Source organism: Macrotis lagotis, chromosome 1 (assembly GCF_037893015.1).
Source record: "Macrotis lagotis isolate mMagLag1 chromosome 1, bilby.v1.9.chrom.fasta, whole genome shotgun sequence".
Classification (NCBI taxonomy): domain Eukaryota; kingdom Metazoa; phylum Chordata; class Mammalia; order Peramelemorphia; family Peramelidae; genus Macrotis; species Macrotis lagotis.
Window position 1 is genome coordinate 616026199 of NC_133658.1, and position 16295 is coordinate 616042493.

The window sequence follows — 16295 nt, forward strand, 5'->3', positions numbered from 1 at the left end:
CTCCATATCTCCACTATACTTTAAAAGAAAAAGATAATATTGAGATAAATGAAGTTAAAATTTGGTCTCTCTTTTTTTTTGTTGGGTAAGAAAACAGGGCAATGTGATATTGAGTTATCCTCTAGAATTTGATAAATTTTTCATTACTCTATATTGTCTATGCCATGTTGAGAAAATTTAATGTTATAAAAAATAGTTGAAACAAATTATAGACTTAAGAAAATTCCAGTACATATGATGATATGCTAAAACTTTACTTTCTCCAAAAAGAACTCCACTCAACAAAATGACTATAGTGGATTTAAATCAGAGAAAATATGTAAATGTCTCCAAGTATTCAATTCCTGCCTTAGAAACAATCTTACCAAGGGATTTTAACTTTTTCTTATTGTTTGGTCTATGAGTATGTGATGGGATCTTTTTGGAAATCTACTAAAGTTTATAGATTACTCTTCTCAGAGAGATGTTTATCAATGTATAAAAATGAATAAGATTACAAAAGAAACAAAAGGTTAGTATAAATGAAGCTTGTTTCTGATCTAAATTTATTGTTCTGTGGAAATCTATCAAATGAAGAATTTTGTGGTGTTTTTTGGTTTTCACACTCCTAGGTTGGGCTGAGTCTGAACATTTACTGACTATGAATGACTAAAAAAGAAGTCACACAGAGGTTTCTCTATTCTGACTGGTATGATATTTTTCACATTATATTTACAAAAGGGTTAATCAAAATAGATTCATATATACAGGGTTTAGAACATTATCTGACACCTTGTAGATATTTTATAAATGAAGATTATATATATATATTGTATACTATTAGAGTAGCTTGCCTTGTTGATCTTCTTACTGAAAAATTATCCCTGCCCAATGTATCTTTTTAAATATTTTTCAGTGATGGCTAATGGACAAGGAGATAGTAGAGAGATATATTCAGAAATTAAGTTCATATAAGAAATCAGTCAGAATTTCTTTTTGATAATCACAATACATGAAACTCAGGGAGGGGTGAGTTCATTTCTTTATGTTTCTCCCAATAGCAATTATTTTTATCAGGTTCACCTTGGTGGAATCTTGGACAGCATAAAGAAGCTTGGATGAGATACAAGACAAGTAAGTTTTAATAAGGTACAGAACAGAGAAGCTATACTTTTTGAGTGGGGTAAATAATATAATCACTTTAGAACATGCCTAGAATACAGATGATTTTTGAAGATGAACTCCCAAAGTGTATGGTATACTAAAAAAGAGAAGGTCACTTAAAATTAACTTTAAAAGCTTGTCCCATAGTTAGGCTAGAATCTCCTTCAAAAGGTAGCAGAATATTTGTTTTGTCAATCTACCTGTTAGTATTAGTTTAGACCAAAAATTTTAAGGGTTTATAACAGCTAGAAACTTTGCTTATTTACTTAGTACTGTGAATTTTTCCCAAAATATTTTGAGACAGTATATTCTGCAGTATATAAGTGGCATAGTGTGAGTACTGAGCTTTGCATAAAGGAGACTCATTTTCCCGAGTTCAAATCTTGTTTCAGAAACGAAGATATCTCTTCCACTGCAGGAATTAGGGGGTTGGCATTTCTATGATCTGGAAAATCCATATAAAGTTTTTGACCCTCTATTCATGCTGGAGAAATCTGATTTTTTTTATTCTATAGGATGTTTACAGTATGTTACTGTAAAATGTGAGTTGATATACAATGCTATACATATATTTTATGCATTTCTGAGTTTATAAACTTTTTCTCTGTTGTCTTCTGGTCTATGTGTGTCAATTGTGATTTCCAAATAATTCCTCCCAAATCCTCATTTAATTTCTTATGTTGACCTGAATTAAATCCAAACCATAATGTTCAAAGTCATGATGTGAAATGGATAATGGCACTAGTTGTGTAACAAGTCACTGAACAAGTAACTTCAATTAATTAGCCTCAGTTTCCTCACCTGTAAAATGATCTGGAGATGGAAATACAAGCCACTCCAGTAACTTTGGCAAAAATATCTCAAAAGAGGGTCCTGAAGAATTGAACATAACTAAAATGACTAAACAAATAATATACATACATACATAAATGACTAAACAGATATCTTAGGTGTGGTTATCAGTTTTGATGATTACTCTGTGACAATATGCAAGTTTCAGCATTCTCATCTCTAATATGAGGCTATAAAACTTTGTATTTCCATCATCTTAGATATGAAAGCATTGTAACTCTTGCTCAAGATTAAAGAAATAGTCTATTTAAATCTGGGGCATTCGTGAAGCAGCAAAGAGGCATTTCTCTGACTTTACTACTATGCTATATTCTTTTTTATATAGTTTTAGATAACAAATTTTACTAGTTGAAAAATTCAAACATTTTAAACTGTTCTCAAGTCATTTCACTTTTTCTAAAGTTATAGATTTTTGAAATACACGTTATTTTATTTGTACTACATAAAGTTAATGATGTTGAGAAATATAATAGAGGATTCAACAGATGTTTTAGTACATTTACTTTTTTCTATAGAAAAAACTTGTTTTTACTTTATTTTTGTCTCCTTTTTTATAATTATTTGAAAAAATAATTTTCATCATTCATCCATTTGCAAGCTTTTGAATTCCACAAATTTTGATTACACTCTCTTTCCTTTCCCCTCTCTATGGAAGTGGACAATCTGATGGAGGTTATACATATATAATCATATTTAACAAATTTTGATAATGGCATGTTTTAAAAGAATATTTAGAATTAAGGGGAAAAATCAAGAAAGAGAAAGAAACAATATAAAATAAATTTAGAAAAGTGAACATAATATGCTTTGCATATTATGTTCTATAGTTTGCATTCAGACTTCTCTGGCTGTAGATAGCATTTTCCATATCAGGTCTCTCTTGTTGTTGATCACTGAATTGCTGATCGGAGCTGCATCCCTCATACAATGTTGCTGTGTCCAATGTTCTCATTCTGCTCAACTCACTTAACATCAGTACATAAAACTTTTCCAGGCTTTTCCAAAGTTAGTCCATTCATTATTTTTTACAAAACAATAGTGTTCCATAGAATTTATATACCATAACTTGTTCATCCATTCCCCAAATAATGGACAAAATATATGCTCAGTTTTATTGTCTTTTAAGCATGGTTACAAATTGCTCCCCAGAACAGTTGGCTTAGTTCATCACTCCCATAACAGTATAGTAGTGTCCCAGTTTTCCAACCTTTTCTACAATATTGACTACTTTCCTATTTTTTTTTTATTTTAGCCAATATGATAGTTATGAGGTGGTACTTTAGAGTTGTTTTAATTTACATTTCTCTGATAACTAATGATTTGAAGCATTTTTCATATAAATGTGTATAGCTTTAGGTTTTTCATCTGGAAATTGGTCTTATCCTTCAACTGTTTATCAAGTGAGGAATAACTTGTTAAAAAGAGATTCAATTCTCTATATATTTTAGAAATGAGTCCTTTATCAGAAAAAACTAACTGATTTTTTTCTCCCAGCTTTTTGAATTCCTTATAATCTTGGTTGCATTGGTTTCATTTATTTTCCTTCATTCTATCTTTCCCAGATTTGTTTTTTTTTCCTTTTTCCTTTCCCCTTATCCCTCTGCACCAAAGTTTTACTTTTGACTGTTCCATGCCTAACACTGATAATTCTCCTGTTCCCTTCTACTTTCATATAGGTTAGTATAAATGATTAGACCCATTTGGGAATGTATATCATTCTCTCTTTAAGTTGATTCTGTTGAAAGCAAGATTTACTCAGTGTTGATACTTTCCCTACTTTCCCTATAGTAAAATAGTTCATTTGAGTCCCTTCATGTGGTGCTAATTATTTTCTAAGACCTCCATCTTCTCTCAGTATAATCCATTTTTTCTCAAAGTCTTGATTGTTTTATACCTTTCTTGTACCCATACTCTCTGTCAAAGTATCTTCCTTTCAATTGTCTTGATAGAAATACAATTCACATGAGCCAAAAACATCAGATCATAATCAATTTATAACCATACCTCCATTCAGTTCCTTCCCACTAAAAGTCCCAATATAAATATAACTCTCATGAGCTAAAAGAAATCATAACATCATGATCAATTTATGCCCACACTCTTTGCGTAATAATGTTCCGTTAAACTGTCTTAAGAGAAATACCATTCTCAAGAGTCACAGGTACTGCTTTCCTGTTTAGTCTTTTTGACTAACTTTTTTTACTTGGTTTTATTGATGAACACTTTTTGTTTCCATTTACTTTTTTATCAATCTTTTGAGTCTTGTATTTGAAGATCAAATTTTTTGTTTAGTTCTTGTCTTTTTATGAAGTAAGTTTGAAAGTACTCTATTTCATTTTGGGTTCATCTTTTTTCTGAAAGAATATTCTGAATTTTGAAGGATAGTTGGTTCCCAGATGTGATTTATGGTTTTTTGCCCTTTAGAATATCATATTCCAGATCCTCTGATCCTTTAATGTTTAAACTGATAAATCCTATAAAATCCTGACTGTGCTTTCCTGGAATTTAAATTATTTTTGGCTGCTTACAATATTTTCTCCTTTAGCTGAGAATTCAGAAATCTAAATATAATATTCCCTTGAGTTTTCTGAGGAGGATCTAATTTTGGGGTGATCAATTGATTCTTTTAAGTACTATTTTGTCTTCTTGTTCTAGGATATTAAAGAAGTTTTCCACAATCATTTTCTGAAAGATATTATCTAGGACATTTTTCTTATGGTGACTTTTAGGGAGATCAATAATTCATAAATATATCTCCTGGATCTATTTTTCAGGTTGGTTGTTTTTCCTAAGAGGCATCTTACATTTTCTTAAATTTTTTCAGCCTTTTGATTTTGTTTGATGGAAACTTGGTGTCTCATAGAGTCAATTTCAATTTAACCAATTTTAATTTTTAGGTTTTATTCTTCAGTTAGCTTTTGTGTTTCCATTTACAGTTAGTTAATTTTAATTTTAGATGAGTTGTTTTCCTTTTCTAGTTGGTAAATTTTTCTTTGGATGAGTTATATTCCTTTTCTAATTGGACACTTTTACTTTTACATAAGTTGATTTCTTTTTCCATATGTCCAATTTCACTTTTAAAGATACTGTTTTTCAGTCTATTTTTCATAATTCTATTATATGACTCACATGTCTTTTTATCCTTTCTCTCTTCTTTGGTTTTTAAAATCTCTTTTGAGTTCCTTCATGAGATTATTTTTGGATTTGAGACTAAATTTAAAAAAAATCCCTTTTTGACAGTGCTTTTTTCTTCTTAGATGTTGTTTTTATCAGAACGTGTTTTTTTATGTTTTGTCCCTTTTTGTTTCTTTTAATCATTTTGAAAGTTGAACTCTGTTCCTTGGGCAGAGGGGGCACAGGTCTAAGCTTTTTTGTGCTAAGTCTGGTAGTCTTACTGACTTACTGCTTGCCTCTAGTATTGCCTCTGGTGTTTCCAGTTCCCTGTTTGTTCCCTGTTTTAGAGTAGTTCAACCCAATCTTGCCTGTTTGCACCAGAGTTCCCATGGCTCAAACTTTGTCTTCTGAGCCAGGGTTGGGACCCTCACTGATGATCTGCTGTACTGCTGGCTTGTTGAACCTAGACTTGAGCCACAATGTGTCTAAGAGCCTCCCCTGGCTTTCCAGGTTTCCTTCCTATACTGAATCATATTCCCCTTTTACCCAAACAAAATAGACCTTTACTGAATTTGTTCCATGATATCATGAGTTGGGAATTTGTTTCACTCTGGTTTTTGTGGGTTCTGTTACTTTGTGGGTCTGTTTAGAAGCTTCATTTAATTTTTTTTTTTCAAGAAAAGATCAAGGAGCTTCCTAACTTCTCAGAAACATATTGGTTCAACCCTTGAAATTCCAATGCTACACTCTTTTTTTATGTTTTTTCAAGGGAAATGGGATAAGTGGCTTGCACAAGGCCACACAGCTAGGTAATTATTATGTGTCTGAGACTGGATTTGAACCCAGGTACTCCTGACTCCAAGGCCAGTGCTTTATCCACTACGTCACCTAGCCACCCCAACAATGCTACACTCTTAATAAAGTCAGTAGAAACAGTGAGTTGAACAAAAACATGGAGCACATACTGAATTAGCAGGGAAGGATTTCCATTTCTCTGATATTTAAGTTTGAATGGGGAAAACCTTGTTGAGAGCCAACTCCTAAGAGTGATTTACACATATTTTTGGTGACCTTTGCCACCAGAGAGAGATATACATGTATTCTTGCTCATTAAATGGATTTGTTGGCTCACCAGTGAACCCTGACCTAAGACATCTGTGATGCCAGAGGTGTTTGGGAAACTTTCTGCTAAGGAAGTTCACAAACTTCTAAGGATAAATATAATAAATGTAACCAGGGGAGCTACACAGCTAGATGTCATCTGACCTGTCATGTCTGAGATAAGTTTTGTTATAAAAGTCTGAGTTTGCAAGAATAAAGCAATACAGTTTGTTTCATGACCATCCATGTTAGTACCTATCTTGGCAATTGTGGGCATCTCGATTCAACCTGGCTCTCATATTAAATGCCCAGAACCACACCAGAGCTATCATGGGCAATAAAACCTAATTGATATTTTTGGAAACTAATTTTTATTATAGTCTTTCATAACTTCAATCTAATTACATATAATTATAACAATATAAAAATGTAATTTGAATTTAAGTCTGAAGAGAACATAGAAAATTTGTGCTTAATAGGAAAGATATCTACTATCTTTCATAGGTTATATGAAAATAGTATTTTGAACTTAAAGGGATCTTTGAGATCAAGCAGAAGATAAAACTAGGGCCAGAGATATTAAATGATTACTCTAAAATGAGTATTATAGAAGCAGAGATACTAAGAAGTAGTTCTAGAATTTATACTATCTTACTACTATGTAAGGCAGAAAGCAAGGACTAGAGGAAAGAGTGGTGGATTTTTCTCTCAAAAAACTAGCAATATGATGCTAGTTGGGTGAGTCACAGCTACTCTGGCAAAACATCGATCTTGTCATTTGTAAAATAGAGATTAAATAAGTTAGATATTGTTTCTTTTTGGTTTTTGCAAGACAATGGAGTTAAGTGATTTGCTCAAGATCACACAGCTAAGTAATTATTACGTGTCTGAGGCCAGATTTGATCTCAGATCCTCTTGACTCCAGGACCAGTGTTCTATTCACTACACCACCTAGCTGCCTCAGTAAATTAGATATTGACAGTTATACTGACTCACAGGTCTCGAGAATTTTATCAATGAAACAATATAGAGAGTAGGAAAATATATGCATATGTACAATTCTCAAAACTAATAATGAACTCTGATAAACTGATTGGAAAATGAAAATAATCCTGTAATACATCCTTGCAACATGTTATATACAATGAAAACCTAAAAAAATTATCCTAAATATGAAAATACACTTTAAGAACCTAGAAATCATCTAATTAAACCATATTGATGATCCATAAGTTACAAAGTTAAATTTGGAAAAATAAATTGTTTTTCAAAGGTATGATCTAGAAGCAATGTGATCAGTCTTTTTACAGAGAACGTTTGTGGAAATTGTGCCAAATCAGTTATAAATCTGAGAAACCCAGTCCATGAAGCACAAGAGGAAAAGTTGCATTTTGTTTTCATGTATTAAAATTAGTAGCATTTACTGAACATCAATAAATTTACTATTATTACTACTGCAAAATTATTTATGTATCTTTGTAGAAACATAATCAACTTTCTATGACTGGTGGAATCAGCAGTTTCTCTACTTCTCTACTTCCTATAATTCTATATCAAGGATATCAAGTATAGAAGAGAGACTTTAGGTAGTTGAATTAGAAGTTTTTAAAAGACATAGTTACTTAAAAATGGAAATGGTACTCCCCTACCCTCCAATCATGTTATTTTCTCCTAATTGTCTTAGAATGCTGATTCTGGAAAAGGACTTCAGGCATATATAACCTTTTTTGAATCCTTTCACCCTGTATGGAATTGGATATGATGGAAAAGTGAGATTAACATTTTAGAAAATCATTAGAAAAATCCTATTGATATTTTTGTTGTATAAAATAATATATATTAGCTAAACTGAATATTATACACTTTATAATGTTAAATATAAAGGATAATGAATGCAAATTTCAGATTCCAAATCAGGGAAAAGTATTTGAGATCATTTTAATTACAGACCCAAAACTGGGGGAAATGATTTGAGATCAAAGATAAGAGAAATCTCCTTTTCCTGTGAGTTTAGATCATATTCAATAGTACTTCTCTATCATGTCCTTGAATCAAAAAGCTATGCAAAAAAGGAATTCCTTCTTTTCCATCAATTTTTTTTAAATTCAGAATTTAACAAATATCCAATAAAATGAGAATGTCCATGCATAAAGTAGAAGGGTAAAAGAACTATGTACATGAAACCATAAAGCTCTTTTACATAGAGATTTTTTTTTCCTTTTAAGTATAAGAAATTCAATACAGCTTTCAAAATTATCTGAGATTAAGTTCTGGCCTTCTATTTCCTTTATTTTTAAAAACATTTGTCTTTTTAAAAGTTTTATGTAGTTGTTGATAGCAATGTGTAGACATCTTAGATCTTTAAAAATTGAGTTTAATTTTAAAAAATTATCTAGAAAGAGGATGTTCAACTTAATATATACAGATACATATTCATTCTTCTTTTCCATACATTTAATAATATGATTTTTATATTCAGAACAAATTAATATGATCCTGACTTTTTTTTGGAAAGACAAGAAAATGAAGTAAATGAACTTTTCCATAGTTTCCCTATTTTTTAGGCTCCCTCTGTTCCAAAAGCAATATAGATACCTTTTCTAAGTAGTTCCAAGAAGAAAACCTTTTGATTTTTTGAGCAACAATTAGCAAGCTTAATTAGTAATAACATAACAGTTTATATTCTAAAATTATTATAGAATTTTAAAATATATACATAAATTAATGTTATTGTAGTTTCCTAAAAATCTTTAAATTCCAGATTACAATCACCAAAGTGATCTTATTACTAAATTTTGGTGCAGATGTGAGGATAAGGGTATATTGTGAATCTTATTGCTAAATAACTTGACCATTGAAAATGTTTCCATATATTATTTAGTCCAATGAGAAACTTTGTATTTTAAATATGTATAATATATAATTCTTCTTATTTTTTTCAGTACCATAAGGTTCTACACTTTTATTGATGGGAGCTCTAAAACAGTAGCTTTTATGGTCTAAAAAATTAGCATCCTGTGCACAGCCTTCTAATAAGCCTCTTAGATTCACCTAAGCTAGTCCTCAGAAAACAAAGCATGTACTTCATCATTTTTGGGTCTGCACTCAAACTCTTTCCACGTAGAGAGTACATACTGTATCTTGTGCTTCAAGAATTCAATCATAGTGAGGTGTCAAAGCAGAATTTAAAAAGAGAATTGGTACTTTTATTGGGTGGTTGTAAAGAGTTAGAATGTAGAAAATAATATTTCTCCTCCAACTGTAGTTAACCTAGGTCCATAATCCTGGTCATGTAGAAAATATGATAGCAGTATCTTTAAACAACAATTGTTTCCTTCATGTGGAGTTCATTCACATTTCAATTAGGCTTTTTGTTCATTAAACTTAAAATATTATTGACATTCTACACCTTGATTGATTATATTCATGAAAACATTATGTTTGTTGGTTCTCACTAAAGTTCCCTTAAATTATTCTGGAGGGGTGGAGGGGGCGGTAATCAAGATGGCTATGTGAAGGCAGGAATTTCCTGAAACTTGTTCCCCTCAAAACTCCAAAAGTCATCAAATCATGACTCTAGTCAAAATCTAGAGGGGGCACAACCAAGAGAAAGACTGAGTAATACAATTTCTCAATCCAAGATAATTTTGAAGATCTCCAGAATAGGTCTGTTCCACTGGGACTGGGGGTTGGAAAAAGCTGCAGCCCAGCCACAGTGCAATTGCAATCACAAACAGACCAGGCACCTGGGTCCCTGGCAGAGAGGGCAGTTTAATATACAGGAACAGACAGAAGGGGTGGTGAGAGAACTCAGACACACCAGAATGAGTGTAGAGCAGAGCACTGGCTTCAGTGCAAGCCTGCAGTGAGAACTTGCAGCAGGAGTCAGCAGAGCCACCCAGCACATCTAGAGCTCTCAGCCCATAGATGATAAGGGGATCGGGGAAGACTGCAAAAATATCTCTACTCTCCCTGGGGCAGGACTCAGCTGTTTGCCCACACTCAGATCCAGGTTGCAATTTGGGCTCCCAATAACCATAGCCAAGCAGGGACCATTCTCACAGCTCCAAGGCAGAGAGGGGAGGGCCTGAACACAGGCAAGAGAGTCTCCCATAAGATCTTGGAGGAATTAAGATCCCTGTGGATTGTCCCAAAATGCCCCCCCCCAAGCCTTGGAAGTGCTGTAAATCAGTCATAGGCTGAGGAAATGAGCAAAAACACAGAAAAAAAAAAGAATCTGACCATAGAAAATTACTTTGGTCCCATGGAGGACCAAAATACATATTCAGATGAGAACAAAATTGAAGCTTCTGTATCCAAAACTTCTAAAGAAATAGAAAATGGACTCAGGCTATGGATGAGTTCAAAAAAGACTTTGAAAAGCAATTAAGGGAGGTAGAGAAAAAATTGGGAGGAGAAATGAAAGTGATGAAGCCAGCAACATGGTGAAAGAAATACAAAAAAAATTGCTGAAGAAAATAATATGTTAAAAATCAGTTTAGGCCAAATGGAAAAAGTCACATAAAAGGCACATGAGGAATTGGCCATTTGGAAAAGGAGATAAAAAAGCTCTTTGAAAAAAATAACTCCTTTAAATGCAGAATGGAGCTAAAGGAAACCAATGAATTTGCAAGAACTCAGGAAGAAAACTACCAAGAAAACCAAAAAGTAGAAGAACATGTGAAATACTTCATTGGAAAAGCAATTGACCTTGAAAACAGATCCAGAAAGATAATTTAAAAATTATTGGGTTACCTGAAAGTCATGATGGTGAAAAGAGCCTAGACTTCATTTTTCAAGAAATAATGTAACAAAATTTCCCTGAGATCCTAGAATCAGAGAGTAAAATAGAAATTGAGGGAATTCACTCATCACCTCCTGAAAGAGATCCCAAAAGGAAAACTTCCAGGAATATTATAGCCCAACTCCAAAACTCCCAAGTCAAAGAGAAAATACTAAAAGTTGCCAGAAACATGCAATTCAAATACCGTGTCTCTATAGTCAGGATTACACAGGATATGGCAGCATCTACATTAATGACTTGTAGGGCTTGGAATATGATATTCTGGAAGGCAAAAGATCTTGGTTTACAACTAACAATCAATTACTCAGAAAAAATGAACATTCTCTTTGAGGGGAAAAGATGGCTTTCCAATGAAGTGGGGGGCTTTCAATCTTTCCGATTGAAATAAGCAGAGTTGAATGGAAAGTTTGCTCTCCCAGTATAGGACTCAGGTAGGTGGATGAGAATGCCTGATTATGAGGAACTTAATGATGTTGAACTGTTTGTATTTCTTCATGGGAAGAAGACACTGATAACTCTCATTTTTAAGAGCTGTTAGAAGGAACATATATAGACAAGACACAGGAAGGAGCTGAATATAATGGTACAATATTGTAAAAAATGGAGTCCTTGGGTGATACAGAAAGTACTGAGAGGAAGAGAAAGGAGAGGAAGAAGGGGCTAATATATTTTACATAAGAGTCAAGAAAAAGCTTTGACGATGGAGTGTAACAGGGGAAGGCAAGGGGGTATGAGTGAGCCTTCATTCTCATCACAAATGGCTCAGAGAGGGAAATAACATACACAGTAGGATTTAGCAATCTATCTAACCCTAGAGCAAAATGAGAGGAGAGGGATAGGATAAGTTTGAATGGGGAGAAGGGAAGGGGCAAGTATGTGATAGAAGAGAGGGAAGATTGTGGGAGAGGGTACTCTGATACAACACACTTCTGAACAGGGACAGGATGAAAGGAGAGAAAGGATGAAATAGATGAGAGTGCTGAGGAATAAAGTGGAGGGAAATACAGCTAGTGATAGCAACTGTGAGAAAAGTATTGAAGCAACTTCGTTGTTGGCTATGATGGAGAAGGCAAGTCATCCTAGAAACAAAGCCATTGGAATCTCAACACAGACTGAAGTACACTTTTTTCTTTCTATCTATTCTTGAGGGTTCTCATCTTTTTTTTGGGGGGAGGGGCTTATGATTACTCTCACAAGATTATTGTAATAATATAAAATAAATAAACAAAAAAAGAAAAATATCCTGGACAGAGAAGAAAGAAAATGTTAACAAAAGAAAACTGTAGTCAAAACTCTGGGAAAATCCTTATATTCTAGTGACTGTGATTTTCAAAAAAAATCATTTTCCAAAAATATATTATTTTTAAAATGCTCATTACTATTTTCAGGAAGAAATGTCAATTGAAAATTACCTTCTACAACAACTACACCAGCTCCAACAATTCACCTGTTAACAGATACAGTTCACCATATCTATAGCAATCATAAATTTATATGGTTTTTATATCATTGAAACTCCATATAATCCTACAATGCTGCTAATCATAGTGACTTACATTCAAAACTAATAGAGAAACCCTCATTCTCTTTCTTGTTATATCACCTCCTAAGATAAAAAAAAAAATATTATTTTACCACAGAAAAATGAAATTAAAATGCCATACCTTGATTTAAAACTGTCAGGTGGCATAAGTTCCAAAGTATGAGTAGGTCCATATAGATTCACAACATATAATTTAACTGTTGGATTCACTTGACCAGCCTTTGAAAAAATGAAAGTAATAATTTAAAGCATCAGAAAGTGTTAGAATAGAATTGAAGGAACAAAAACAACATATTGTACACTGCTTCACTATTATAATCTTACCCTTATGTCATTTGAGTTTCACAACATTTATGTAAATTCGGTAATTAGTATACAATTATACTTATTTTACAGATGAATAAACTGAAGTTCTGAGAAGTTAAGATGCATATTTGCTGTCATAACTAGAAGACAGAATTCAACTACAGATCTCCAAATTCTTAGTGTAGTTTGAATTTCATTATTCTATGTATCCTTTTAAGCGTTATTTCTATAATTTAAATACTCTTTATCCTTAAAAATTCAAAATTACTATCTCCTAGAAACCATTCTAAATTCAGATTTAATGGATTCCACTACTTTTGTTACATTCCAGTCAGTATTTTTATTCAGTCGTTAATTTAGCCATTTAATTATTAATATTGATTTGAAATCACTTAGGCTATTAAATAAATAATGCCATTTTATTCCTTCCTAAGAATGGTACCTATGTGGCTGGTCCTATAATTAGACAAATCAAAATAAATGATTATTATATTTGGCCTATCAATAATACTTCACTATACAACACACTTCCCAGATGCTATAGTCCTTGATTTCTGGGAGAAACTTGATGTCGGCTACTGTAGAAGATTAAATAGACATAGTATTTGAAAATTTGTTGTTGAAGATGAATTAAAACTTAACAATTTGTATGTTGAAGAACAGGTCATTTCAACTCTCTGCACCCTAGTTTTTTGACTTATATAATGAGGGAAAAATACTAGGTGATCTCTAAAAGTCCCTTCTATGTCTAAATTTCTATAACTCAAACATTGCATTCTTTTCATTTCCTTATCATATTTTTTCCCAATTTAACAGCAAATATTTGTTAAAATAATAGCACAAATAATTTGACATTAATCTTGTATTGTTAATAGTTCTTAATCAATATTATAAGATCTGAGGGAAATATCAGAATGTGGATTGCCAGCAGAAATTTAGGGTAAAAGAGAAATATAGAATAGACAGAGAAAGGACACAAACTCTAATTATATCAACTGTGCAGTTTTATTGATGAGTACTTCTAAAAGCAACTGTAGGTAATTTTATGATGATTTTGGTTAATACAATCATATAATTCATTTATAACTTTGGAAAACATCTGTGGAAGGATTTTTTAGAGAGGGCTGAGGAATGTTGAAGATTCCTAGGATATGTGCAAGATAATTTATGATGTAAATGCATTGGAAAATATCCAATAGAAGGAGGAAAAGGGAAATGATGCAAGCATTCGAAGGAGTCCAAAGATTGCTGAAATACATTTCAAGTCAGAATATAATATTCATGTGGGAGAGTTTAAGTGCTGTCATCATTGATAGTCATTAACAACTTGGCAAGAATTAGTGCTACTAAAGAACTTTGAAGGACTCAAGGAAATAGGTTATGGAAAAGAAGTTTATATTTCAATAATTGCTGAGTGAATGAAATGGAAACATTGTGGGATCTGTTGGAAAGTTACAACAAATTTATATTATCTCACAACTCTACCCAGAGTAGGTTCCTAAAAAGAGTCTGGAAAATACATTCTGATAATTTTGAAAAATATTTATATACTGCTACCTTTGTCATAAAATTCTTAATATCACTGTAATAATGATTACTGGATCTGGTGGGGTCATTAAATAACATCTCTACAAACTCTAAATCTTTAACTTGACTTGGTCAATTAAATTCTTATGTTTATTTTTTTTAAATCTTCTACATACGACTGAAGGTGATCTTATTGGGGACAGTTAGTCTATTATCATTAAAATAAATTAATTTTCTAAGTCTAATTTTATATTTCCTATTTTTATTAGAAATGTAGGGGAACATGAATGAGGTAAGGAGATTATTTGTGCCTAATTTTTCAAAAAATGAGCAGACTATAATATTCATATCAAAAGCTAATAGAAATATTGGGAGATAATATTTGTTTAAAGTGTATAATAAAATCTTATTAAACACAGAGATATATCCGCATGGAATAATGGTCAGGATAAAAATAAAATTCAGTTTTATCATCTTTGACTCATCCATACATTCTAAATTTCTTTGCTTTCTTCAAATATCAGCTAAAATCCTATCTTCTTTAGGACTCCTTCCAGATTCCCATTAATGCTGGTATATTTCCTATGCTGATTATCTCCAGTTTGTTTTGTATATATCTGCCTACAAGAAGTTTCCTCTACTATGTTGCAAGTTCTTTAAGAACAGGAAATATCTTTCACCCTACTTTACATGCCCAGTGCACAGCACAATGCCTTGCACATAGCAAGATCTTACAAATACTTGTTGACTGATTGATCTCATAGATTCAAATTTTCAGATATTTGGCATTCTATACTCTGCTTAGAAATGTGTTTCCTCCTTTTATGATGGTGCAGATAAATGATGAGATGAATGGAGAACTGGGCTTGGAATCAAGAACACTTTTATAAGATGATCAAAAATGAAATGATCAAAACAAGGAAAGTGATGTATACAATTATAAAGTGGAAAACACAAATAGCTTTGAATGCTATAAGTACTATGATAAAAACAATGGTTATTTTGAGTTCCAGAGGAGCCATCATGAAATAATTAGGCTACCTCTTGGCAGATGATAGATTTATGGCATAAAAATAATATAGATACATATTTATATATGTGTATACAAACATATACTTAAACCCAGATACATAGAAACATATGTAACATACACATATATTATGTAAACATATTATTTGTATATATATAATATATACATACATATATTATAGCCCATGAGGGAATTAATTTTATTTGATTATGCATATTTCTTTTTATTTTGATTATTTTTTATATTAGGTTGATAACTGAAAATTTAGAAATGATACCGGAAAAGAAAAATAATGTAAATCTTGAGGGGAGTGAAATTCTTCTGTATAATGCTGTCATATGTATGGCAGTGACAGGAACAAGAAAGATGTCAATGGGGTATATCATGAAAGGTACCTTGCCCCACAATATCCCCAGACTCATAAGTAGACTAGTGGATCAAGAAAGCAGGCTATTGGATGTTTAATAAGATGTACCCAAATTTCATACTTTCAGGTAAAGGGATGATGTGTTGATTGTCCTTTCACCTGAAGGAGAAGACAGGGAAGCTAGTCTGGACCACTGAAATCAGATTATTTTCTTAAATGCTAAATAAGAAATTAAAAAATAATGAGTAGGCACCAAGAAACTTAACTCTAATGCTAATCCCAGGAGACAAGTACCTGAGATGTGGGGCAATGTCTGGTGCCTGAGTCAGGTAAATCTGATGTTATATGTATCTAAGACAAGAGATGTCTAGTGACATGTCTAGTGAGATATCAATCAATCCTATTTTCACAATTTCATAAAAATCATATTGCCAAATATTTCTCATCTTAAACTTTCTATTAGATTTTCATTGAACATATATATATATATATGAGTATGTTAGTATAT

General features: G+C 32.2%; 1 protein-coding gene across 1 annotated transcript in view; it reads right to left on the reverse strand.

The window, feature by feature from the left end:
* Positions 1–16295, reverse strand: part of DPP10 (dipeptidyl peptidase like 10) — a 1029304-nt gene that overhangs the window by 79437 nt on the left and 933572 nt on the right. Inside the window, exon 10 of the mRNA XM_074215016.1 lies at positions 12679–12776. Coding sequence (XP_074071117.1) covers positions 12679–12776 — 98 coding nt within the window. The remainder of the gene's footprint in view (positions 1–12678; positions 12777–16295) is intronic.